This window comes from Prorops nasuta, unplaced genomic scaffold, assembly GCF_024137725.1.
Source record: "Prorops nasuta isolate Cenicafe-Biocafe unplaced genomic scaffold, Cenicafe_Pnas_1.2 PNAS00009, whole genome shotgun sequence".
NCBI lineage: Eukaryota > Metazoa > Arthropoda > Insecta > Hymenoptera > Bethylidae > Prorops > Prorops nasuta.
Window position 1 is genome coordinate 5,407,932 of NW_027116806.1, and position 24,871 is coordinate 5,432,802.

The 24,871-nt window shown below is 38.9% G+C and overlaps 2 protein-coding genes across 2 annotated transcripts in view; one reads left to right on the top strand and one right to left on the bottom strand.

Annotated features, from left to right (window-relative positions):
• Positions 1-24,871, bottom strand: part of LOC136776228 (zwei Ig domain protein zig-8-like) — a 109,265-nt gene that overhangs the window by 33,622 nt on the left and 50,772 nt on the right. The window contains exon 3 of the mRNA XM_066731610.1: positions 7,330-7,540. Coding sequence (XP_066587707.1) covers positions 7,330-7,540 — 211 coding nt within the window. The remainder of the gene's footprint in view (positions 1-7,329; positions 7,541-24,871) is intronic.
• LOC136776453 (E3 ubiquitin-protein ligase MARCHF3-like) lies at positions 17,610-22,900 on the top strand. The gene is made up of 6 exons (XM_066731985.1): positions 17,610-17,670; positions 17,727-17,949; positions 21,552-21,677; positions 21,788-21,909; positions 21,998-22,125; positions 22,760-22,900. The coding sequence occupies exons 1-6, from the start codon at positions 17,610-17,612 to the stop codon at positions 22,898-22,900; spliced, it is 801 nt and encodes a 266-aa protein (XP_066588082.1).

The following is a 24,871-nucleotide window of genomic DNA, read 5'->3' on the forward strand; positions in this document are numbered from 1 at the left end:
CAGTCAATCACCATGAATCACGTAGATAAATTTCTCGAATTCTACTTGAAAGCCAATGTGCAACTGTGAATGATGTATATGTACACTTACAGGAGATGTAGTATATATATATAGCATACGCCAAATGTCGTTTCTAGAAAACGTGTAGAAAATGGATGATCTACTCGACTCGAGAGGAGAGTCAATAGCTTTCGTCAAGTTTATAATTATAATTATATACTTGCCTCGGATGCTTCGTATAAGTATCACTTTAGAATTATATATATGGTATAACAATATTGTCAAGATGCATTGTCTTTGTTACATTTTACGCAGTGAAGTTTAATGAAACGAATGCAAGGCATATTGAAGAATTATGATTGAATTTAACCCATTTGAAAGATTTTCTTTAGTACCTGTATTGATAATACGGGACAAATATTTGCAAGAAATTCCTTTAAGAAAATATCTTACGTTGGGAACGCGCCGCATCGTCTCTTTCAATATTTTCCTTTGGAAATGGTAAAAATCGTGGAATAAAATAAATTTTTGCTCTAAGCTTGTATTACCTTGATTTTTCCGACTCTATACCTACTTGTATTCTTTTGCCAGGTGACTGGCAGCGTGCGCTGCTTTTCCTAAGTTTACCTTAGCAATAGGAGGCGCGTAGCAGCGTTTTACTCACGCTTCATCTGAAAAGCTATAACATCCCTGGAAAAATAATTGATTTAAAACGTTGCAACTTTGCGAGTAATTCATATTCGACATTTTTCGCCTCGCTATATGAATGATTTAACAGCTGTATATATATATATATATATATACGCGGTATATATTATCCCCAAAAACTTTTCCCCTTTTTTAAGCTGCCAAATCTCCCTTCGAACTTTTCCATTCGTTTCTATACTATATATAAATCCTTTTCTATTATTTCTCTCTCCTACACAGGTATCAATGATTATAATGGGTGACAGGAAAATATGACTACTAGTGGATTTATGTAAGCGGATCGCCCCAACGAGAGGCCTTCCAATTATCGGAAAACCGAACGCTGCCTAGTGCGGTCCTTCGTCAAAATAGCGAAGCCATTTTTTTCCTCAAGCCGGACACCCACGTACACGTATAGCCGAAGGTAATATCGATCGTTCCTACGAAAACGATGGCTGATTTTTATTCTAATTATAGAAGACGTTAGAAATACCTGCTGCACCGTCACTTTCCTCCTAAGTCATACCCCTGTGAAAAGTTTCAATTTCATCTTTCGTAATTTTGTTGGTTCTTCGCACGTCTCTCGCATCAGTCAGCGAAAGGGAATCGTTTATTTTACCGCATAAATTTCTCCAAGTGGAAATTTATTCTGGAATCGATTCAGTCACTTATTCTTCAGCTGGCAAATCTGCAGATAATATCGACCAACCCTCGGTGTGCCCGAGTCTCGTGGACCAATTGGAGCCCCCCCCCCCCTCCCCAGTCAAAAATCCCTGTATATGGTGTGTGACGCATCGATCGACAGGTATCGAAGATTCATCGCGAAAAAGTCGAATTAAAATGGTATATTATAACGATATGAATGATTAAAAAATTAAGAGTCGTTGAAACGATGGAAAAACATTATGAAGATATTAAGGAAAGAGTTTCTGTTTGCCAGTATTTATCTTCTGCAGTTGACAGAATGAGGACAATGTCTTTTAGGACATTTCCCGTGAAAACTGTCAGGGACTTACATCCAACCGTGTCGTATGCCGCGCTCGTTTGCTCGGTTCCTGCCTCAGCTCAGATAAATCTTGACGAAAGGGCCGCAGCGAAATGGGTCGCGCTATGGATTTAACGGATGTAGCTTAAAAGAACGCACCATCGTGCAGTGCACATACACATACAAGCGATAATATCACGCACGCTTTAAAACACGAAAAACCGGCAAATTTCTTCCTTTCCACGTGTATATATAGTACGCTACTTTTTACTCGCATATATCTCTATGTTTTCTTTAAACATTCAACTATACATATATATATATATATATATATATATATATAGCTGTACTGCGTTGGCTTATAAATCTTCGCTTCGATTTGGAAATATCACGTGACACGCGCGTATAGATATAATAGAATTCAAATCATAACGAGATCTTGGCAAACGATAACCGAATCTGGATAACGGATGTGCGTGTGGGCCAAATGTGCTTTTAGTGCAAAAAGAGTTCTCTGAATTATTGAACGTCCCACTCTACCGAATCAAATAAATTTTACTTGAAGAGAAGCTCACTCAGCTATCGTAACACACTCGTGTTCCTATTTCTATAGTACACTGTGTGGTATATATATATATATATATTCGAAAAGCAATTATCTCTTTAAATAAATCCTACGTATAGTATATATATATATATGTACGTGATTGAAAATAATGGTGCAGCCTCTCGTAACACAGAGAGTAGTTGAATAATTTAAAAAATTTTATATAATTGATATAATACAGTAGAGTAGGTATACAGGTAGGAGGAACAAGCGGAGAAGCAAAACAACAAGCCAGCCAAAGAAAGATTGGCGGTCTGAATGGTTAAACGCATGCCCGTGGCCATACCGGAAATAGGTAATTGGTTTTAGGAGAGAGCGCTGGGCTACACGACGTCGCGTCGAGGAGGCTAACCAATTAAGCCGTCAGTGCGTTAACGCGTGTCATTTGGTCCCATATTGTAACCAAGTGCGACCAAGCACGACTATTAGACTTAATTGCACGCGAACAATGCGACCTCTACATACGCTCGCGCACACACAATACTCATTTATGTCATCGATTCGTCATAACGTGTGCAGACTCCACGTAAAATCGCTTTAATTTCCAATTAATCGAACCTGATGCTTGTACGTTGAGAAATTTCTTTCTTCGTTTTATAATTTTTCCCTTTTCGTGAAATTATGTATAGTGTTTATTTGCGATATTATTAGTTAATATTATTATTGTTTCGCGAGGAAGGTATTGATATATATATATATATATATATATATATATAGAGTTTCGTACAGCGAAAATTGTTATTCAAGTCGAAATAGATATCTTGGAGAAAACACTCGTGAAATATATAAGAGCTTTTGCTGGCTGTTAAAGTAGAGTAGCAGGAGAAGCGAAGCTTATGAAAACATTGCATGGTAATTATCTTAATGCCCCATTACAATTCACTTATTACTGTAGCCGAGGTATACTACGCGAACGTGAACACAGGCTCGTATAGATTCAACGCGATTAAATTGCCAAAAGTACAATGTGAAATTCCACAATTCTATTTTCCTAAAACCACCGTATTCGTACGTTTAATCTTCGTGAGATTTAATCGAAATTCCGGCGGGCAAATCATGCTTGAAGTTAGTTTCTTCGTTTCTCTCTCTCTCTCTCTCTCTCTCTCTTTGAAAGTATAAACAATAATAGGTCTGATGAAATTGCGTAAAAACTACGCGAGAAGGAAAATGGATGTTGAGCGTGAGTTAGCATAAATAAAGAAGCTCGAAAAATCCGCCAACGAATTTAAGTTTTACTCGCGATCTTTACATTTCGATGAATATGCATGAAAAGTGAATTGCTCTCCGGCCTGAGGCAAAATATAATTAATTTTAATCATAATGTGTAATTAAATATTTAAAAGTTCATCCATGAATAATTATCTAAGATTTGAATGATTTAATTTGACTTTACGAAGGACAGAAAAATTCTCAGTCGTCCTTCTCTGTGTCTTATTGTCCCTGATTTCAGCTGCAGTGATAAGATTTTAATTAATATATCCCACGCGCAGAAACACAATCAGAGTTGTAACGAAAACTCTCGTGGTACAGGGGTTGCAGTGCTGTAGCCTGTAGCTGAGAAGCTGCTGCTGCTGCGGCGACCTTCAGTGGGATTTCAATTTGAATTTCATCAATCTCAGTAGAATAATATTCAATTCTCGAGCTGCTCCGGTTGAGTAGGTTTTAGCTCGATTAGCTGTACTGGCACGTTTCCAAGTTTCAACCTATGGGTTAGTTGTGGTGTTCTAAAAAGGTTAAAATAACAGAAAGCTTGGAAATCTCCTGACAGATAAAGATTCTGTCAGGAGATAGTAGCTAAGTACAGCATAAAGTAGCACTAAATTGATTTTGAAACTGAATCTCGCTAATTTGCAAACTCGTCAAATGTCCTTAAGGTTAATTCAAAGGGAAATTGGTCGTTTGTGTTGGGCCACGAATAATCCCTCCGAATGTTTCGGCTTTGGCCGAACTTTGTTAATATCCCCTTCCTTCTACTTTCGACTTTCATACAAAGATCGGAATTTAATTATCACCAATGTAATTCTCATAGAATTAATATATTAATTAAAGCACGGCAAAGCCTATTACCGAATATATATTTTATGCAAAGGAGATTAAAATACTCATCTATCCGAAGGCTGATACCACTACATTTGACCGATATTTTGGGGATAATAACTTTTATGATTAACCGTACATACGTCATCCCCTTCCTAGGTGTATATATATATACATATACCTATATACACATACGTTTCCACCATTGCAAGTAATTGAACAATTTCGAATGATACAGAGAGAAAGAGATTGTGCTGAAAGAGTGTCCCCTCACAACTCATCCTTTATTTAACTCTTGCCGAGAGAATCGTGGGGACACTGCGCAGTTGTTTTCGAATATAAACTTTTAAATATTACAATATTACATGTAATATATATATATATATATACACGCTTATTTATACCGAGAAACTCTACGTAGCTCAAATTAGACCCTGGAGTATCTTTCGATTTAGGAGCTCCTTGCGCTTTTGTGCAGATTGAATTAAGTTTCATCCTTCGTGTTCCCTGCAATTTAAAATTACAGCACTGTTGTAATGCGCTGTAACGCGCGAAACGTCGCCGGCGGTTTTATTTATGATTGCAGCGTGCCTCATATTTCGGAGCTCGCTGCTGCCAACGCGAGAGTCTGCGGAATAAAAATAAGACTATTTCTTTCTGTTTGGCAAAATTATTCGTTATAGAAAGAAAGCAAAACTGCATAGTAATTATCGGAGCCAGCGTGAAATCAGTGTGAACTAGGTCTCTCTGCTCTGTACAAATCCAATATCGAAGTTAAAAACGGCGTTTTAATTAAGCGTTCGCCAGGTGAAATTGAATGATTTTCCTGTATGTACACACACATATAAATATATATATGTAAGGGATAGTAGGATAGAGCGAGAAGCACAATTGTCGATGCATTATTTTCGATAGTAATTAGCTTCGTTATCGCTCTGATACTCCTAAAGGTAATATATACATACACGCACACATATGCGCGTTGTATTCATCGATACACGCGGTAAATTAGGTGAATCGTGCTGGAAAGATGGAGATTTCGAAAGCACGAAACTGATACCACTTATCCCTGATAGGTAAATCTTGATTTATAATATATACGTTATATATATATATATATATATATATATATATATAGTGATCGAGGATCGATGAATAATTAGTATTATCGTCGGTCCATCGTTCTCCTTTTTATTATCCAACTGCTCCAATAATGGTTTTTCTTTTCTTCTCTGTTTTTACCGGTCGATAAGTGTTCTGCGCTCAGCTTCCAGCTCTCAAATGGATTATTTAATGGCACGCTATATAGGCTAGAGACAAATACATATATCACTAGGAAAATTGTACCTTTTTCGTCCCACTTTTCTCACTATCTCTTAGTTTCTAAACCATATCCGCATTCTTTCTATTTCCTTCGAAGATTTATTCCATTATCCCAGCTAGACGGAAGATTTTATCATCTGGATATTTTTTATTCCCTGGGCTGACACAATCCTTAACATTAGCGAGCTCCTTTTGCTAAGAATTCTTTCCACCCTATACGTTACTTTGACACAAATAAATTGATTTTACCTCTTAGCAGTCAGTCTCTTATCGCTGCCGCTGATTGTAATGGACGTTCGACAAAAGCCTCGTCACCTGCGCCATATTAATTACACTTATCTACTCAATAAAGTGTTCAACGAGAATCAAATTTCACTAAATTTCCAGCAGAAAAGTGAATTTTTCAAGAAAGAATTTATTCCACACTATATGTCACGCACATATATGTTGTATTATATAATACATATAGTATACATGTGACTTTTTCTCGATATTTCATTTACCAGACGTTCTATTTCCGAGCCCGATATGAAATCGCTATTGAACATTTTTCCATCTCCTTCGATAAATTTACTCCTCTGCATTAAACCAGACTTCCCTAATATTATATGCATACGTAGAAGCGTTAAACAAATTCATGATTCGCGCACGGCATATTTAATTTAGGAGATAAATATTTAAAAGGAACAAGCTCGCGTTGATTTGTAAAGGAGCAAAAAATGCGACGCAAAATTGCAGAATAGAAAAAAATGTCATTTAACGTTTGCCTATCTTGCATGTGTACATTTTTTCAACGTGGGAAAAAGGAGCACTGAAAAGATTGCCTAAATATAAAGGCACCAAATTCCCTCAATTGCGAGGTGACAATTATTGCAGTTTTATTCAAAACTTTTTAACATTACACCGCAGATTCGTTAAAATGACTAATTTCACACTGCAATGTCTGCAATGTTACAGTAGAATTACGTGTATTTCGTGCGGTTATTACTGCAAAAATCTCGAAACACGCGCGATTCCATTAACATTGTAAAAAGTAAAATATGAAATAGTAATCTCAACGATTCTTCCTGGCGAAATGTTGAACAATTGTGTATAAAAATGTGTAATAATTACCATCACCTCGTAATCGAACAAATTTCGTATACCTTTGTATTTCGACAATTTTTCTCCAGTGTGAAATTTTGCCACGAAAGGGGACTGTAGTGTTTTCCTTTCTATATATATACATAACATTTTAATCTTTTACAAAATATATAGATATATATATATATAGCATAGATACGATATACATAATAATGTATGCAGTTCAGCTGGTGTCTGACCAGAGGGGTGGAAAATCTTTATGCAAATCGATATTCGATTCGGTAAGTAGTCTCCGGCGGCGAGTAATCGTGGGGATTTTGCAGCTAGGGACCTGGTTGGTCGCATGGTCGCAGGTAGCTGCCAAGAAACGGGAGGCGAGACGAGGCGAGGCGAGGCAAGTAGAAGTAGGATTTCCTGTCAAAGGGGAGAGATTAGGATGAGAGGCATTAAAAGAAGAGAGGGAGAGGGAGAGAGAAAGAGAAAGCAAAACGGCACGTATACTCTGTCAGAGGGCAGCTATATAAGTGTCCATATAAGAGCTGGGGAATCAACGCCTGGCGATTTATGAAGCCTGTGCTCGACTCTGAATAATTCAGAATGCACTCACCAACGACGTTGAGAGTGTAGTTGAGCGACATCTTCGGCTCGGTGCTGACCTGGCACTCGTATACCCCCGAGTCCCGTTGCTGGGGCGACTTGATTTGCAGCGTCCAGTTCTCCGACTTGTCCGGATGGATCACCTGGAACCTCAGATCCGAGGTGTACATCAGAATTCCAGCGCTCAGTATGTGCATGTCTCTCTTTCTCATCCACGACACCTGTGAACAGAACGACACACCTTTGGAAACACACGGATTAAGCTGAATGAACCAACTAACTCTAATTTAACATCTTATTCATATTAAAGTTTGATAACGAAGATCCTCTGGAAAATGTAAAATAGATACGAGAGAAATATAAACAATGATTTATTCAGATACAGCTCGAACTAGAATAATCTCAATATTACCAGTTTCCCTCTTCATTTTATAGTCAAATGCTTTTAATCAAATTAATTGTTCCCTTAAAATGTCGAGTTTTATAAATAAAATTTATTTACAAGTAGTGACAAACTTTCGTTGTTAAATGAATATATAATATTTATTTTGGAACAGTATTATTTTAATATTGGAATAATGATTTTCATCCAAATAAATACTCATGTTTATATACCATTCAATGTGTTAAAATTATTGCTTTTGTTTTTACAAAATTGTCTCATTTAATATCTTAATCGGTATAAACATATTAAGTGATAAAACTTGTTTCGAATTACGTCCCCTATCACCCTGTAGGTAAGATTTGTCACAGTCCCATTATGACACACTGTATATACTACATAGAAGTCTCAACGGGGAAGCAATCACGGTCTTATTGTTTCCTAGTACCATTCTACGTCGTGGATTCTACTTTGCTAAATACTGTAATGCACGTCACAGTATATTAAAGTAACAAATTCGATCAGTCTTTGGCACAGAGCGAGCGTGATTATGAAATTGTAGAGAAAATGGTGTTTGCAATGGGAACTTGTGCAACGATTCAATAGATTGGTCAAGTATATATATATGCTCTCCTGACAAAGTAGCTAATAAACGCTAAAGCGTTAACAGCCATTCCCCTGGATGATTGGAAGGCTTTATAAGCAGGACCGCAGGCTAGCTATGTTACATCATAGATTCGAATGGAGATTCGGTCAGCGTGCACGTATATAGTAATCTATAAGCCCGAGGGACAATGCGTCAGATTGAACAGATTGATCCTTCTGATGCCAGAATTATCATTAATCATGCGTAAACTCCATCTTAGCAATTAGTCGAGAGCTATTTGGTCACTTTGCAAATAAAAACCTTTGTCGAGTTTGAGGGATCATAAAAGAATAATGATGAAAACCTCCTCGTTAAAAAATGTATTACGTTACATGTTTCACTCGGTCCCTACACCATCAGTTCATTAGACTACTTTCTAATTGGAGTTGACTAAGCGATCAAAGGAATTAGCGCTGCTTTCATCCTACCAGGCAGACAAGTGTCGTCTTCATTGAAACAGACAGACCTATGACGCCAGGGCTTAAGATCAATACTACGCAGAATTAAATACATGCATTTGACATTCAATTAAAGGCAGTCTGATTTACCTGTCATGCCAAATATCTCTAACTGTTAATTGCTCTTTCATTACTGAATATACACACTCGATATTAGGTTACAAATAATCGTTGATTCATCGCTGTTATTAATATTCTAATTCCCAGAGGAAGCTTCAGCTTACATATCTGATGCTGAAGAGAAATTTGCGAGGTGAGATGGGAGATCAGACTAAATCACTGTTGATTTTTCACGCGGAGTTTTATTGCTGGCATATATAAGCGACAAAGGAGCATATAAGGAGATTCTTATTTCGAGGATAAAGCGACTACGACGCGACGTCATGCGAGAGGATATAGTCGTAGGTGTGCATACATATGTCCTGGAGGTTGCCGTACCATGCACTCGCGAGTCGCGATACTCGGTGCGAGCGAGCTGCCTGTAAAGAATTGGGAGAAGCTCGTAAGTTTTGTCTCCGTTTACGCGTCGTTTTTCACATCGTCACCTAACACAGTCAACATTCATCATTCCGATCAGCCGAACAATGTTCGTCGAGTAGTGGTACGCGTCGATCGATATTCCTTATACGTTTTCGCCAGCTCATAAATAATAAGATGCTTCTACCCACTCCGATGCTCCTCCACGAAGAATCCTTTTCTCACGGTTAATATGCGTGGAAAAAAATAGCTCTATCCAGCTGAATCTTTCACGATGAGTTAGTCGGCAAACGCAGGGAATTAAACGCTCGCTCTTGCTACATAAAGGAGGGATACAATATAGTCTCGTCGTCGTCGTCGTCGTCGTCGTCACTGGATTGCTACCAAGTACCAGGAAGGGAAGACCATCTTTTGGGACAACATTTTAAGCTGGTATTAAAGATATTCTCAGAACTGAGTAATTCTGTACACGAAGGACTCTAAAAATTCTTTTTATGGGACGAGGCGCGCGCGCCCTGAGAAGCACAGGGGGCGGGGGGAGGGGGGTAATTATATTCCGCAAAATTTCAACTTACTTTTTATACACGCGAAAGTAAATGAGCGGTTGGTTAAACTGAAAGGATAGAGGGGTAGATTTCAAAGCTTTCAAATTTCATGACTGTTCGCGATCAATGGGATATCCCGCAGGAGGAACAAAGCGCCGACGGAAAATATATAACAAATAAAAAAAAGCTCTATTACGGCAAATATTGAATAAAAGACTGTTGTGAGTGGCTCGTCAAACGGATATCAGTGTGGGAATTTTGGCACTGCCATCATCGCTGACACCCAGTAGGACCTTTCGAGCACCGCGACGATTTTTCAAGTCGAAAAAACGTCCACAGTGAAGCACCCATAAATCTGTGCAATGTATATATATATATATAATAGAAAATTGATTACCGTTTAATTTAATCGAGTCCACGCCATTATTACACATTAATCGATGGTATTTCAATCAATCGCAATACGGTTTTCAGAATAGTCTCGACTCGAGCGATATTACGGAGGTTAACGGCGTTTGCCACGAGAGAAAAATCAAGATAAATCGTGAAAACACAGGCGGAGGATTTTGTAGCGCGCTTCGCTTGAAATCGTCGACGAGGGGGGGGGGGGGGGGGGGACCCGACTCTTAAAAAATCGTATTTTCCGATACCTGTTTACGTTTTGCGGGTTTATATCTGGCCCGATGTGATTTATGAGTCATAAACGGCGCGATCGCTACAATTTCCATAGATAGAGCGGAGAGACGAGAGACGAATGTTATTCGGGCTATTCGTTATAGTTCGATCAGGAGCAGGCTTAGAAAATTTTCAGCTTTTTGCTTTATTGCTCCTCTAAATAACGATCGATTAAACTCGTACCACCCGGTAGATCGGTGGGAATAAAGGAACTAATCGAGAAATTGATTGTTTATGAAAAATTTATTTTCAGACAATTTTGCGAATGGCGTTTGTACGTGGCCAGTGCACCGAGTCAGGTCATTCCGGTCTTTGCTATAATAGAGAGCGGCCAGCAGAGGCTCCATCCAATTCTCTGCGAAGCACGAAATGCAATAAAGAAAGGTGGGATTGGATCTTTTTTAGGCTGAGCGCGAGGAGCAAAGGGGAGTGTGTTTTCTGCTGCTGGGTGGAGCATTCTTGCGAGAACGTCTGCTGCCAGAGATATTTATTCAGATTTACTTATGTATATATATATATATATATAGTGGAGTATAAAGGTTCTAGGATCTTTAGTAACGTCATCTGCGCCGTGCGCGTGCACGGCCTTAGAATTAAGCCGTAGTCCCAGTGGTCTGGTCCGCCTCGTCCGCGCCAGTCCGACTGCAGCCTACTTTGACTTGACACAGCACGAACCATTGCCTGACACGCAATTTGCAAATGCATCCTGCGTGATGGAAGGTCCCCGGGTCGCGTGAATCTCTTCAAATACAAATACACTATATATATATATATATATATATATAAAGGAAATCACTCGCAAGCAGCCGTACCTGCTTTTTGATTACATTACATAGATATACACATAGATGTGTGTATATATATATGTGTAAAGCGAACTGATTATTCGAACTCGAACTATTACAAGAAAAAAAAAAATGTGAGTGCGAAATGAAAAAAGATTGAGAGGCAAGAAAATTTCTCGAGCACCGACTCGTCCCTCCCCGTTTTATTCAAATGGTCGTCGTAAAGTTCGATTCGAAGAAATTAAATGACGCTTCCTTGCCACTTGGATCGATCTTGGATCCCGAGGAGCCAGGAATCGGGCTTGCTAGCGGTTGCAATTTACTTATTCATAAAACGTAGCAGTTAAAAGGAGCTAGAGGAAACGGAAGTGCTGCAGCGGTAAGGAATCCTGTTTTTCTTAGTGTCGATGGTACTACGTGGAGGAGCGGATAAATGTACAATTGCAGAGGCTGAGCTGAGATAAGCTCTGATGCGTTACATTGGATGCTCCGAGGAACGAGGTATATAGGTAGATTTTGTATATGGAGGAGGAATAAAATCATCCGATGTAACTTTGCAAAATGATTGCAAAGGAAGGGGAACATGGTCAATAATAAATTGGGACATGTACGCACCGAGCCAATTTGCTGTACGAGGTAACTCTTTGGCAATTGTTTTTCTCGGATTATTCACATAGTATATACTATATACATATATATATATATATATATATATGTATATATAGATATAGTATAGCATAGCAGAGTAATGCAATTGAAAATAGCGCCGGGCCGTCTGCATTTGCGTTAGGGCGTTTATACGCTAAAGTAAAATGCAAATTTTCCTATCCTCCAGCGACTCTTGCCTTGGGAGACGCAACCTCTTTCTCCGAGGCTCCTTCGGGAAATGATCCCCACGTCCGCCGCGCTACTTCGACTAAAGGGTTACTTCTTCAAATGACGAGAGTGCATCCTGCTCATGGAAAATAGCTGGATCTCCCCTCACTCGCAAGAAATTCTTCCATTAAATTTGTCGACCTCTGTGAAATAACGCTAGACATTTTAATATCGCTCGATCTCTTTTAGCCAGCACCTCGACACTCGCTTCAAAGTGCAGCAGAATTATAATTATTATCATTCGTTTTATAATTATGGAGATTTATTGGACGCGAGGCGACGCGGCGTTATCGTCATTATGTAATGACGTTAAATGAAATAGTTCGAGAGCACTCGGATTATCCAATTAAATGGATTTCGCAACACAGCCTAAATGCTGCGCTCCTCCGACAATGAAACGACCGTCGTCGTCGGGATAAACGTATAACGCGACTGGCCTCGTTTCACGGAATCTCCGGGATTTTCCAAGGCAGAGCCAAGATTTGTTGCTCACTCTATGGCGTACATTAACACGCTTAAATGAAACCTTTCGGCCCTGGCTACGTACTACAATACCACGCAAGGCCTCGGATTAAACGATGAAAGAGCGTATATTCTGCATGGCTATGCGCTATCAGCCAAGCTATAAAAAATATTTGCGAAATTACAACGACCCTTGAGGACAATTTGGCAAGTCTCGAGTGTCCTTGTAAATTTACATTCAACTCTCCGCGAAAGAACAATTTAATGTACTTATTTCCATAGAATTCTGCTAATTTTGCGAGGACAAACTTTGCAGTCTAGATGAAGGGGAGGGGGGGGGGCTAAGAGAGTGTGACGAAAGAGAAAAAGACACGCTTTTATTGGCAGTGTTGACGCGCATATTAATACTTTAACGAATACTTACAGGAAACGTTTTGCGTAAAGCCACCGTGGTATTACATAATATATATATATATATATATATATATGTGTGTATATGTATATGTTGAGAGCTCAGTGCAGGATTACCAAGGAATTAGTTTAGATTAAGTCTCATCCGAGTGGATGTCCGTAATTTGTATGCCAAGTGCTGGCCTAAATACTTATTGCAAACTTGCCACGGCTCACATTGCCCCTTCTCTCTCTCTCTCTCGAGTGCCTATATATATATATATGATCGAAGGGATCGAGGAAGGAAAAGAAGAATCATGTCGAGAATTGTTTCGCTGTTTGGCGGGAAAAGAAATTGTTCGATTTACGTAACACGCTGGTAAAATAAGCGTCCCGTTAAAATATTCAGGTAGCAGCGCATCCTTAATGCAATTTTCCTGTTAAGCGAGTTGAACGCTCGGAAAAACAAGCCGCTATGCTATCAGAAGATAAAATTCGCGCACGAGAAAGCTTTCCAGTTACGTTGGGAGTGGGGCAAAGGAGGAGGGAGACGACTTTCGGCCGACACTCGCTGTTAAACATACAGACGTAGTGCGCTAGTGGTATACGTACTTCTCTCTCCCTCCCTCTCTCTCTACACCCACCCAGCAGAAATATAGTATCCGCACAAACAGTTGAAAGTTACGCGAAAAGAAGTTCGACGTTATACCGTTCGCTCCTTCTTTTTCTCGAGCTAGCGTTAATGCACGCCACTCCAACTTAGTCAGCAGCGTCGTCTAACTCTCTCTCGACTCTCGCAACGAGTCCCACCACCACCACCACCACCACCGTACGACCCTCGCGAAATTCAACACACACGCCTCCGACTCCCACCCCAGAATTTTCATTCCTGTATTGGGCCTCTGCGCACATCCCTCGTCACCCCCCCCCCCCCTTCTCCGCCATCCACCCTAATCCCAACCCCCTGGCTGACAAAACTTTTCCCATGCGTGTTTTCGAATGACCATTAGTAGTGGCCGACCATGTCACAAAGTCAAGGACCTACACCATAAAATTCGCGGTTTCACCCCATAAGCCACGCACTTTACTTCCGCTACATTTCCCATTTTCACTCGCAAGCTTTTACGATTTTTCACGCACGGACTTTTCTCCATTGCACCCCACACTCGCTCCACGCTGCTTTTTTCTCGTTTTAGCTTATACATATATATATATATATATATATATATATATACATTTTTCCACCTTTTTCTGTTTTAGCTCTTTGATGGCTAAAACTATAGCGGATATACGCGTATTAGAGAGGAATGATTGAAACGTTGATAGGCGTATCTGCTAATTTTTGAATAACGTTTGAGGATTAACGTAAAACGTCGATCCTATGCGAGGGACTGTTATAAGCGGAGTTGGAGGTTTTATGCAGGGTGTCGGGACATTTGCCTGATTAAATTCTTTATTGTTCAAGTGCAATCTCTTCGACCGATTGTTCGAATTAGCCGGTCTATGCGTATAGAATGAAAGAAATCGTAACGCAAAACCGCTGCTGTACCGTGGAACACTTGGCTTCCTCGAAGAAAGGAAACTTTCATTATGTAAATCTAGCCAATAAAAAAAGAAATTCCTCATAAAAGTTATTTGCGTTGTTCCAATTTGCGAGATTAATTGGATATTTTACGTGGAAGGAAATTCCTGCGTTCGATCCGTGGACGAAGATCAAACTGACTTTTCAAGGTGAGAAGAGGATAGTTCGACGTCTGGAATCTGATAAAGGCTGTAATTAATATTAGCCTTGAAGCTGCCATATAAACAGAAATGCCAAGTGATTGGAAGCTTGCAGCAATCGCTCCTTGGACGTTTCATTTGATCTCAGACATTTAATTACGGTTCGTCCCTAAGGAGATAGCGATATCCCATCTTATGTCAAGCCCAACCTATTTACTTGCTCTGCAACTTGTAGCTGTAACATGGAAGAAAACTTGAATTTTCGTCATTCCTCTCGACGCAAGATAACCTGCACTTCTCTCGATATACCAATCTATATACAGAGTGTTCTATATAAAGGGTGTACTTTGCTTAATTCATTCATCTTATTCCTAAAATAAATATGAGATATCCTACTTCCGAACTCTTCTATTCACATCGAAAAAGATTTTCACGTAAAAATGAATATTAAGTATATATATATATATAAAAATTTATAAAAATAAATTGGATTTTTACATTCACCTATACTGAACAGATTCTATCAAGCGAAACACAATTTTAAACACTTCAAAGTAAAATTACCACGATTACTTATTAATTTTATTACCTAAAACAATCTGCAGAAGCGATTTCTCGCATCTCTTGGTATAATTTTCAGTCGATCAAGTATATAATAGGTATCGAAAATTACTCTTTGGATTTAGAGGTAAAATTATTGAATTGTACCGGAGATAATAATAAGCTCTGGTGTGATCACAGAGTCCACCCCAGCTACATAGATTCTCTTTAATTATCCAGCTATTAACTTTGTCCAACCTCGATTACACTGCAAGCGTGACGTGTAACGTATTATTCGACGATCAAAGAATATAGCTACGAAGAGGCAAGAATGGCTAAAATTGGGAACCATACTTATATAGATACATATATATATATAAGAACTATGTAGATGTAGGATCGCGTAAGTTTTCGGGCTTGTCGTGTTTAGTAGCGATAAATTTTGGAAGATACATTATCAAGAGTTCCTTCCGTTTACGTCCAAGTAACGTGACGCATATTTTGCAACCTGACAGCCTTTCGAGCCATTTCACATTACTTTCTTCGTAATCTTGCTAATTCCTCTCTATACCTATATATATATATATATATATATATATATCACAGGTTCTCGCTGCGTTAAGAAGACGTCCGCGTCGATGTATAGAGCTCAGTGATATAAACCTTGCTTTGTAACGGGCACATGGCATTCTTTACATCTCAGTACATATTATCCAGTGATAAAGCAGTTCGCATGATGAGATAAGCTAAACTATTTCAAGTATTAGCTGTACTATGCATATATAGTATACTATACTTTCTGCATATGCGCTATATCGATTGGTGGCCCTAGCAGAGTAGTTCTCAAGTATTTCAATTTACCCAGTACGCCATCCGTGACCGCGTAAAATTGATAAAGTATCTGTTTCGTCGAGCCCTCGTCCTATTGGAAAAAACTAATTTAATTTAACTGGCGAATTATATCGTCCAGTGGTATATCTGTATATAAGATTATAATTTTTGGATTATTAAGAGTAAAAGTTTGGCCGGTTGGACTGGTATAAATTTGATTTTTGAAGGATGTATAAGTGTCAATTGAGAAGCGTACGCGCGGTCCTTCACGTCTATCCTGCGAGCGCTAATATAAATTCCTCCTACTCACTCCTATTGCTTCCTCCGGACCGTTCAATATCTGATCCACGCTTGATTCACAGGTTTGCCATTAATTTTTTCCCATGTTATCGCGCTCTTCAATTTTGCGTCTATAGGATATTCTCGTTAGTACGATCATTTTAACGAAGAATATAATAATTAAGGAATATCCATTAGAGATTGAAATAGCAGTTTATTTGCCAAAAATAATTAAACGGGAAATAAAACCGAAAGGCATTTTCTATGAAAATTGATTCTGTCATTGAAACGTACGAGCTCGCTTTTGACCGAAAAACGAAAAGCTTTAATAATCAAGTTTAGCCCAGCAGCAGTGTGGCGGACAACTGGCAGCCCTTCTTGTCTGCGCACGTGCGAGAATTTGGAAATGGAACGACGACAGGTCAGCGAGCTTTCGCGGAAAATATTTTTGTTTTGACTCTCACGTACTTCCATGTGAATGGCTGTATTTGTGAGAAATTTAGGAAAGCCACGCCACGATTCGGCGACGTGGCGCGACATCATGCCGAACTCGCAACTTTTCTCGATTATTTCTCCCTGTTTTTCACGGACATTAATATTTTTCGCCATTTTCAAACCTATCCATGGATATTGTACATGTATATATATATATATATAGAGAGAGAGAGAGAGAGAGAGAGAGAGGATCAAAGTCGATATATCGCAAATGGCAATAATAATACGTGTATGATTTTTTGATATATCATACACAGAGACGGACATTCACGCACGTAGCTCGCGAGTCTGGTCAATAGGTTCATTAATTGGGATGACAGAAACACATACATATATACATAAACATTGCATCATTTTTACCAAGCGTGAAATTACCGTCAATCCAGACTAATGAAGAAACTATGATTAATCCGATTGCGAGAGAGACACTCGTGACGCAAGAGTGGAGATGTTTTTTTTCATCAGCCGATAAAGTAAATTTAATATTTTCATATAGGAGGGGGAGGAGGAGGGGCTGCTTTATGGCCAAAGGTCCAAATCGTTTGAAATCGAAATAATCGACCAGTCGATTCCATTTGTTATTATTCATTTCAAAACGTCATTGGACTAAGTATTTTGCATCGCAGCATAACTAAATATCCCTGATAAATTATAGTGTGCTGAATAAAAAGTTATAAATACATGTTGGATGTATTAATTAAATGCCAAGGGCCATCCATCGTAAATCATGTTGTGCACGGAGGAAGGTAACCATTGGATTTTAACCTCGATATGTCAAATTTGTGAATGTATAACTGAAAAGAGAGGTTGCTGTGCGGAGTGTGACGCGTATCTTTTGCCACAGTTCCGGTTAACTTGAACCACGAGCAGAACAATTCGATGTTACCAGCCACGGTTCCCGTGGGCACGTCCCGCAATTTAAATGGTCAGGACATGCAGCAAATGGCTCTCGGTGCTTCTGCCGCTACCCAGCATCAGCTTAACCATGCTTTGGCCTCGGTCGAGTCCTGTGTCTGTCGGATTTGTCACACAAACAACGCCAAGGAAGCTCTAGTATCGCCTTGTAGGTAAATGCATCGTATAAAAATTTGGAATTCAGTGCCTCCACGCGTTGCTTATAGCGCGGCCTTCAAACTCTGGATTCAAAGTTGAGGTCGTTTGGCATAATCCGAATGGGGAGAAATCGCCACAGCTTGTCTCGCCCTCCCCCCCCCCCCCCCCACCTCCCACCACCCCCTCCTTGCGCCTCCAACAACCTTAATAAGAAAGCGCACGTTGTACGCGAGGACCCCCCGCTGTCTCGACGGGTTATGTATGATGCAGAAATTGGAATCGCGTGAAAGGGGCCTTTGAAAGCTTGCGCCATCGTGGAAACGTGTTGCTTCGTCGTATATTAAGATTTCTCCTCCTCGGCATTTGCTAAATTTCACGCCTCGCGTGGCGACATGATGTTCGCCCAAAGAAGCAAATTCTCCGGTTACGTCGAATACACGAGTAACTCCGCAACGATAATCTCGTCCAGAATTTTATTATATACATATGTGTGTGCGTGTGTGTGTGTGTGAATTGGTGTTCTTTCTCCCTCTTTCTTTCTCCAAAACAACTATCAATCTGATTTTCATTTGCTGTACGAGTGAATATCGATTAAACATTAAAAGTAGATTCATTTCGTCAGCTCTTGATGTGAATTGCGATAATAGTCGTATTTTTTCAATAGAGACCGATGCTTGTCGGAAGGAAGAAAGTATGACCTGTAATATTCATTGGTTTTTATTGGCTCTTTTTTGGCCGTGATGGATGAAGGGAAATATTAAACGGCGTGATGTTAGCACCGAATACACAAATGAATTATCGTTGGCTGCACGTGAGAATCCAACATTCATTCTCATGTGATTTCTCATTCAATTTGCTCCGCCTCTATAATAAGGAATAAAGTCCAGAAATGGCTGAAAAATAACTAGGCGCGAGATCAGCTTGAAGCAAAAGTCAGCGGAATAAGTTGAGTTTTGTCGGTACTTGAGGAAAGTTTGATACGCGGGGAATCGGTAGAATGGCGGATGGGCCAAGTTTGCGCATTCGAACGCAGCGTTATCAGAAGAGACACGGTCTCGTCTTGTTTCGCAAAGAACTCCGATAACGAGACTCGAAGGCAGCTAAATTCATTCATTCAACGCCTCTGTAAATCTCATCTTATTTCGTGTCTAATATCATTCACTCGTCGATTTTAGGCAATACTTGGTACTATTACAGCGGCGCTGAATCAATGAGTGCTCCGGGGATAGGACCCCCAATGAGATTATTTCATTAATGGCAGAGCCTGTCGTGAAATTTTCTAATTACAGATTTAATGAAATTATATTGATCTATAAAATACGAAAATTAGGAATAGTCTCGTTTTTTTATACCGCGTTAGACTGAATTCTCTTCACAATTATATTTTAGAATCCCCAGTGATAATTTAAAAGCTCGCTGCTTCCGCTTACCATATACATATGCGCGTGATAATCAGTTGGGAAGACTGTGACGTCACCTCCCACGATATCTCCATGGTACAATAAAAAATTAAGATGCACAGATATTCGAGTCTTTACACAGAGTCGGGGCGAAATTAATTATAGGTTAGCCGCGGACGACTAGTTCGTAAAACATTGCTTTCACGGGAAGGCCATTGTGTCTATTGAAAAAAACTTGGACAATGTTGATGATGCACAAAGCCCGTGGCTTTTCATGAAACTTTAAAGTTTAGCACAGCTGGAAGAGCAATGCGACAATTAATTGAACTTTCGTCAATGGATCAGGCTTTCGTCGCGAGAGAACATTGAATAATAACGTTTAACCGTGGATATTTTATATAATGAATTATTTAATTATATGGAATGCGAGAATATTTTTAAACATCCTCGTACAGTGCATATAATACCGAGCATGTGGCAGGTAAAATACCACGGTGTATACAGTGTGAAAGCATCCGCGATATAAATGTAGGCACATACTCTGTATTTATTCGTGTCATTCCCTCTCAAAGTACCGGCAGATCTATATATATATATATATATATAGGTATAGGTCTGAATAATGGAAATGTTGAGTTACTTAAATGTATCTCATTTTTCTCTACTTCGGTAGGGACTGATACAAATTACGAAAGTGCATAAATAATGAAATGCATATTTTAAAGGCGAGAGCAGCTATTTATCAAAACGATTGGCCGATGAAAAAACGATTTTACCACTATAATACGAGGCAGATTGATTTGAAAGGCAGAAAAATCCACGGGCAGCTGCCGCCTGTTTAAAGTATCCTTAGTTTTGCGAAATGAAGAAGTTGTTCGTGCAGGAATATCAGGGGAACGTATATATGTTGCATAGGCCGCACGATAATGCTGCACTAACGGACGACAAATGCTCCTCGAGTGCTCTCATCGAGCTTGAGGATTGCACTTGGTGAGGAATGCTGACGTCGAGTTTATCGTAGCGGCAAAATAAAATTCTATTCGCGCTCCATTTGCTAGCCGGCTAAAGAACAAGTGCGAATGAATTTATCATTGAATAAAATATCTCATCTTGACACTTGAAACGGAGCTCGCACGTATATAATAGCCGCATATTTTAACGTGTCTCGAGCGCGCACGAGGAATCGCGTTAAGAACACTCGAAATGGTGGTGGTACCTGCCTATGTATATATGTATACTTGTAAGGAAACCAAGTTGGCGCAGGAACGCGAAAATGACTGAATAAGTTCGAGAAACGTGTCGCGACGATTAAGAAGGATCTCTCCATGAAGAAAAACTATGCAGGTACCACGATGAATACTAAGGTGGTATACGTATAGAGCAGTGCCATAGGATGCGTATACACTGAGAAAAAATGTTTTACTAGCAGACGCGAACCGTAGCTCTGGCTGAACCACGACGCTAGGTTAAATACAGCGAAATAAACCTGGTGGTTTGCTTCGTGCACCAATGACTTGGTTGACTCAATTACGCGAATGAATTGGCAAATTATTTGCAGATCGTATTGCGATTTAGAATTTTTCGTAATATAATGACAGTGGATGTAATTTCATTGTATAAAGTGTTTTCTGTTTTTAAATAAGAATTATTTTTCAAAGTTTATATATTTATTTTTTAAGTTGAGAAGCCGTAACTAATATGTCGAAATATTATTAAAAATTTCATGTCACGTCAAACACTGTTGATTCTCAAATACCAAGCTTATTAAATTAATTACAAATGATCATATTGTATTCAGTGTGTAAAATAATGTACAAACTTTTGTAAAATTTTGTCCCATTCTGCTACGAGGTCACTGAACTGCAAAATTTCCTTCGGATATATTTAAATTTGATATAGAAAATAAGTTACTTCGTACCATTAAATATTTAATTTATAAAACTACGTCACGCATTCGCCTGAATTTGAAGCCTGTTAATTAAGAGAAACTTTATCTCATTATTGTAATTGTAATTAATTTAGTTTGACTACGAATAAATCAACCGCATAGTCTCGTTGATAAAATTGTATTTCTTTTTTGTTCGGTGTAGTAGATGCGTATATAGTATATATATCAAGTGAAATGCGGTAATTTACTTTCAGCAGTAAATTTCTTTCGCTTAATTACTACAGAGCACAGTATACTGCATTACTCGAAAAGCTTTTTAATATTTCAGATGTAAAGGGAGCCTGGCCTACGTTCACTTGTCGTGCCTGGAGAGATGGCTGAACGAGTCCTGCCGTAGCTACTGCGAACTTTGTCGTTTCAATTTCAACGCAATTAAAACGCCGCGTTATCGATTGTAAGTCGTCGGCGCAGCAGTTTTCGATAACTCAAACAATAACAAATTCAACTAATTAATAAGGGCAGTACGTATTTTGAAATACAGTGATCTTTTATGGGAACCTTCAGGCCAGAGTCCCTCAGGGTATGGATTAGCCACCCTCGGAATCGTAGGAACATACAGTCGGACCTCCTCATCTTGACACTGCTCACTATCATAACCGTTGGCCTCATTTCTGTGCTCCTCGTAGGCAAGTAGATATAGAAATGACTGTACCGCGCGCGGTATATTACAATGGTTACGCACTAAGCACACCGAGATGTGAAAAAATTTTTCAGGAATGCGGTACTTCGTCATCGAGGGAAAGAAGGTTGGAATTTCAAAGAAATGGACCAGAGGTGCGATATGGTTCTTCCTCACCCTCGTGATATTGGGTTACATCACAGCAGTGTACCTGCTGGCCAAGGTAATTGTTTCCATTCCCGAACTCCTGTCGCTTCCAACGTAATCCTTCTTTTCACCACACTTATATATAAAAATCTGGTAGGTGTATATATATCACGAATCCGGAATCCCCGTTTTATACAAATTGTATACGCGTGACAAGATCTTGCCGACCCAGATAGCAAGAAACGTGGTTTCTAGCTCGATACTCGCTAAACTTGCGCCGGATCTCTCCGAATCTCAAAGCCTCCGATACGTTTCAGTTAACTCAACAAACAAAATGCCTTCCGATCTTCTCTCAGCGTAACGTGTGCAGTTTCACGAAAACTTTCCTTCTACCGTTAATTTTACTTTTTAAAATAGTTTTTTATTTCTATCTTTCTTTTTGTCGGTTCTTGTTTTTTGCTTTTTTTTTGTATATAAGTAACGTTCTATTTTTCTTTCGTGGGCTCGAATCAATTTCCGTCGATACTCGATTTCGAGGGTGCTCGAAGAACGTCACTCGTCGAGAATTTATCGAGTGGGAGGACTACGTACCCTTTGCCACTGACAACTGAAACTGCACGAATAATTTAAATCCTCGAAGAGGAGCTCCGCGCGTCCTTCCAGCTATCACGGCTTTCTTCTTGCTGTTTTTTCTTTGTTGCTTTTTTCAGGACCAGGTGTCCACATGGTACCGTTGGTGGAGAAACACTGTGAACGTCAGACTCGTCGTAGATCCTCAGCTCCCACGTGCCCCGGCCACAGAAACCCCTCAAGACCGCGAGCTTCAGTCTAATCTACTAACTTCGATATGAGAACAAATTTCCCCCATTCCATTCAACTACCAACTATATATCTATTTTCTATTTTTCGAAGAATTTACTCATTAAATTATTGCTCCATTATAGAAAAAAATGTATTTTTATCGAATAGAGCTGCGATCAGGTATAAATAGCATTTTTATTATTCTTTCCAGCTAGAGCTTTCATATTGGCATGTACTCGGTGCTATTCGTTATCACTTGTTCATTTTCCAAACATGGAGGTATATGCATATATATAGAGAGAGACAATGTAACAATTTGGACGAAGGGAACGAAGAAATTGCATTCTCTGTGTATTCGGTCGATAAAAAGGTTACTGTATATTAGCTATTTGTACAATCTAGGGTTGGGAGAGAGCGGAATATAGGTAAGATAATGGAGCGGTATAAATAGTTGGCATACTTCCAGATGAGTTAATTGCCGGATCAGTGGCAGTTTTTTTCACTTGCCCTTTTTTCTTCGCAAAAACTTACACGTAAGCTTGAAAGATGTTCCTGTTTAATTCAGCAAATTTCTCGCCATACACAGGCAGAGCTTTGTACATGAAGAGATTAAATTTCTTCTTTATTGGTCTCCCATTCATATTTTTTAGCTTTTTTCTTATTGGAAGCTTACGCTATCTATACTCGAGCAGACCTGCGCGCTGCAGTGATAAAACTTTGCTTTAGTCCGACCAGATATCTCCACCTATAACTATAAATCTACACGCGTCGAACTCGGTACGCGAATATCAAGATTTTCAAGTTTCAAAGATACCGCGAGTCTAACAATGTCGGGGTAGTTTGGGAGCTATAATGTGTCAAAAATTCGTACCCAAACGCGTACATTGTATTTGCTTTTGTTTGTGTCACTTTTTCGCAATCTTCCAGACGAAAACCACGTGTTTGAGCAAGCACGCTTAATGAAAAGTGGTCATAATAATCTTAAAAATGTTCATCGAGATACCTCATTATTTAAATCCGGTAAACAATTAGTTTAATAGAATCAATCAACAAGTGCTTACAAAAATTAACTTCACTTTAAAAAAGCCTTTAATATGTTAATTAAAATAAAAAAAAACGTATAAATTGCAGTGAAAATATGTTTTTCTAGGAGATGGTGTTTGCGAAGATATTCAGTGTTACAGCAATATTTTAGCATCTTGCATAAATTTAAGGATTTATCAAATACTGCAATAATATTTATGATTCAGCTACTAATGTATTTATCGAGTGAAAAGGAAAATGAAGATATTCATAGAAAGCGAGGTTAACGATAAAAATAAACCGATTACAATAATCATCGTTTAGGTACTCCATTAATTTTTTAAATAAATGTTGGAACCCACGAAAAAAATGATGAAATAACTACAAATCAGTTCTAATACCTACAAACATATTAAATTGTTGAAATAAACTGTTTTTAACAAAAGTGTTAACCAGCGTCGTAAAAAATATTTTTTAAACGACAAGAGAATTTCTAAAATGGAGGTAACCCACATCAAAGCATAAAAGCTACAGGAAAAGTGCAGGAAATATATTATAATATATTTCACCGTGCAAAAAAGCTGCCCTGCTATTTAATATTTGGTGTGAGGTCGAAGTGGAAAATTTTCTGATTTAAAAAAAATGTCTGAAATTTTCTCTACACTTGGCGATTCACGGGAGTCGAGAGGAGAAGAGAATTCTTTGACGTGAACAAGTGTAAGTGGTATGTTAATAAAACATCTGCATAAAAGAGTAACAGGAAATGATGAATGGTTTTGCTTCTTTCACTCCTATATATACGCGTATACTACAAATACAATGTAACACTTAATACTCGGCTTCAGCTGTGCGGAGCTTCAACAAATTTCTACTCAGGTATACGTGCAGTATATATTCTGAATTTTAAACTGGTAATAGAGACGCTAGGATGGTACCAGCTACGTTGAAGAATCCTGATTTGGGTAAAAAGTGCGAGTGACGAAGATGGATAATAGATA

Bases quoted from the DNA above. Each gene is read 5' to 3' on its own strand.
- LOC136776453 (XM_066731985.1), top strand. From the start codon at position 17,610: ATGTTGTGCACGGAGGAAGGTAACCATTGGATTTTAACCTCGATATGT. The intron at 17,671-17,726 runs GTATAACTGAAA...CTTTTGCCACAG, and splicing joins GATATGTCAAATTTGTGAAT to TTCCGGTTAACTTGAACCAC. The intron at 17,950-21,551 runs GTAAATGCATCG...TTAATATTTCAG, and splicing joins GCTCTAGTATCGCCTTGTAG to ATGTAAAGGGAGCCTGGCCT.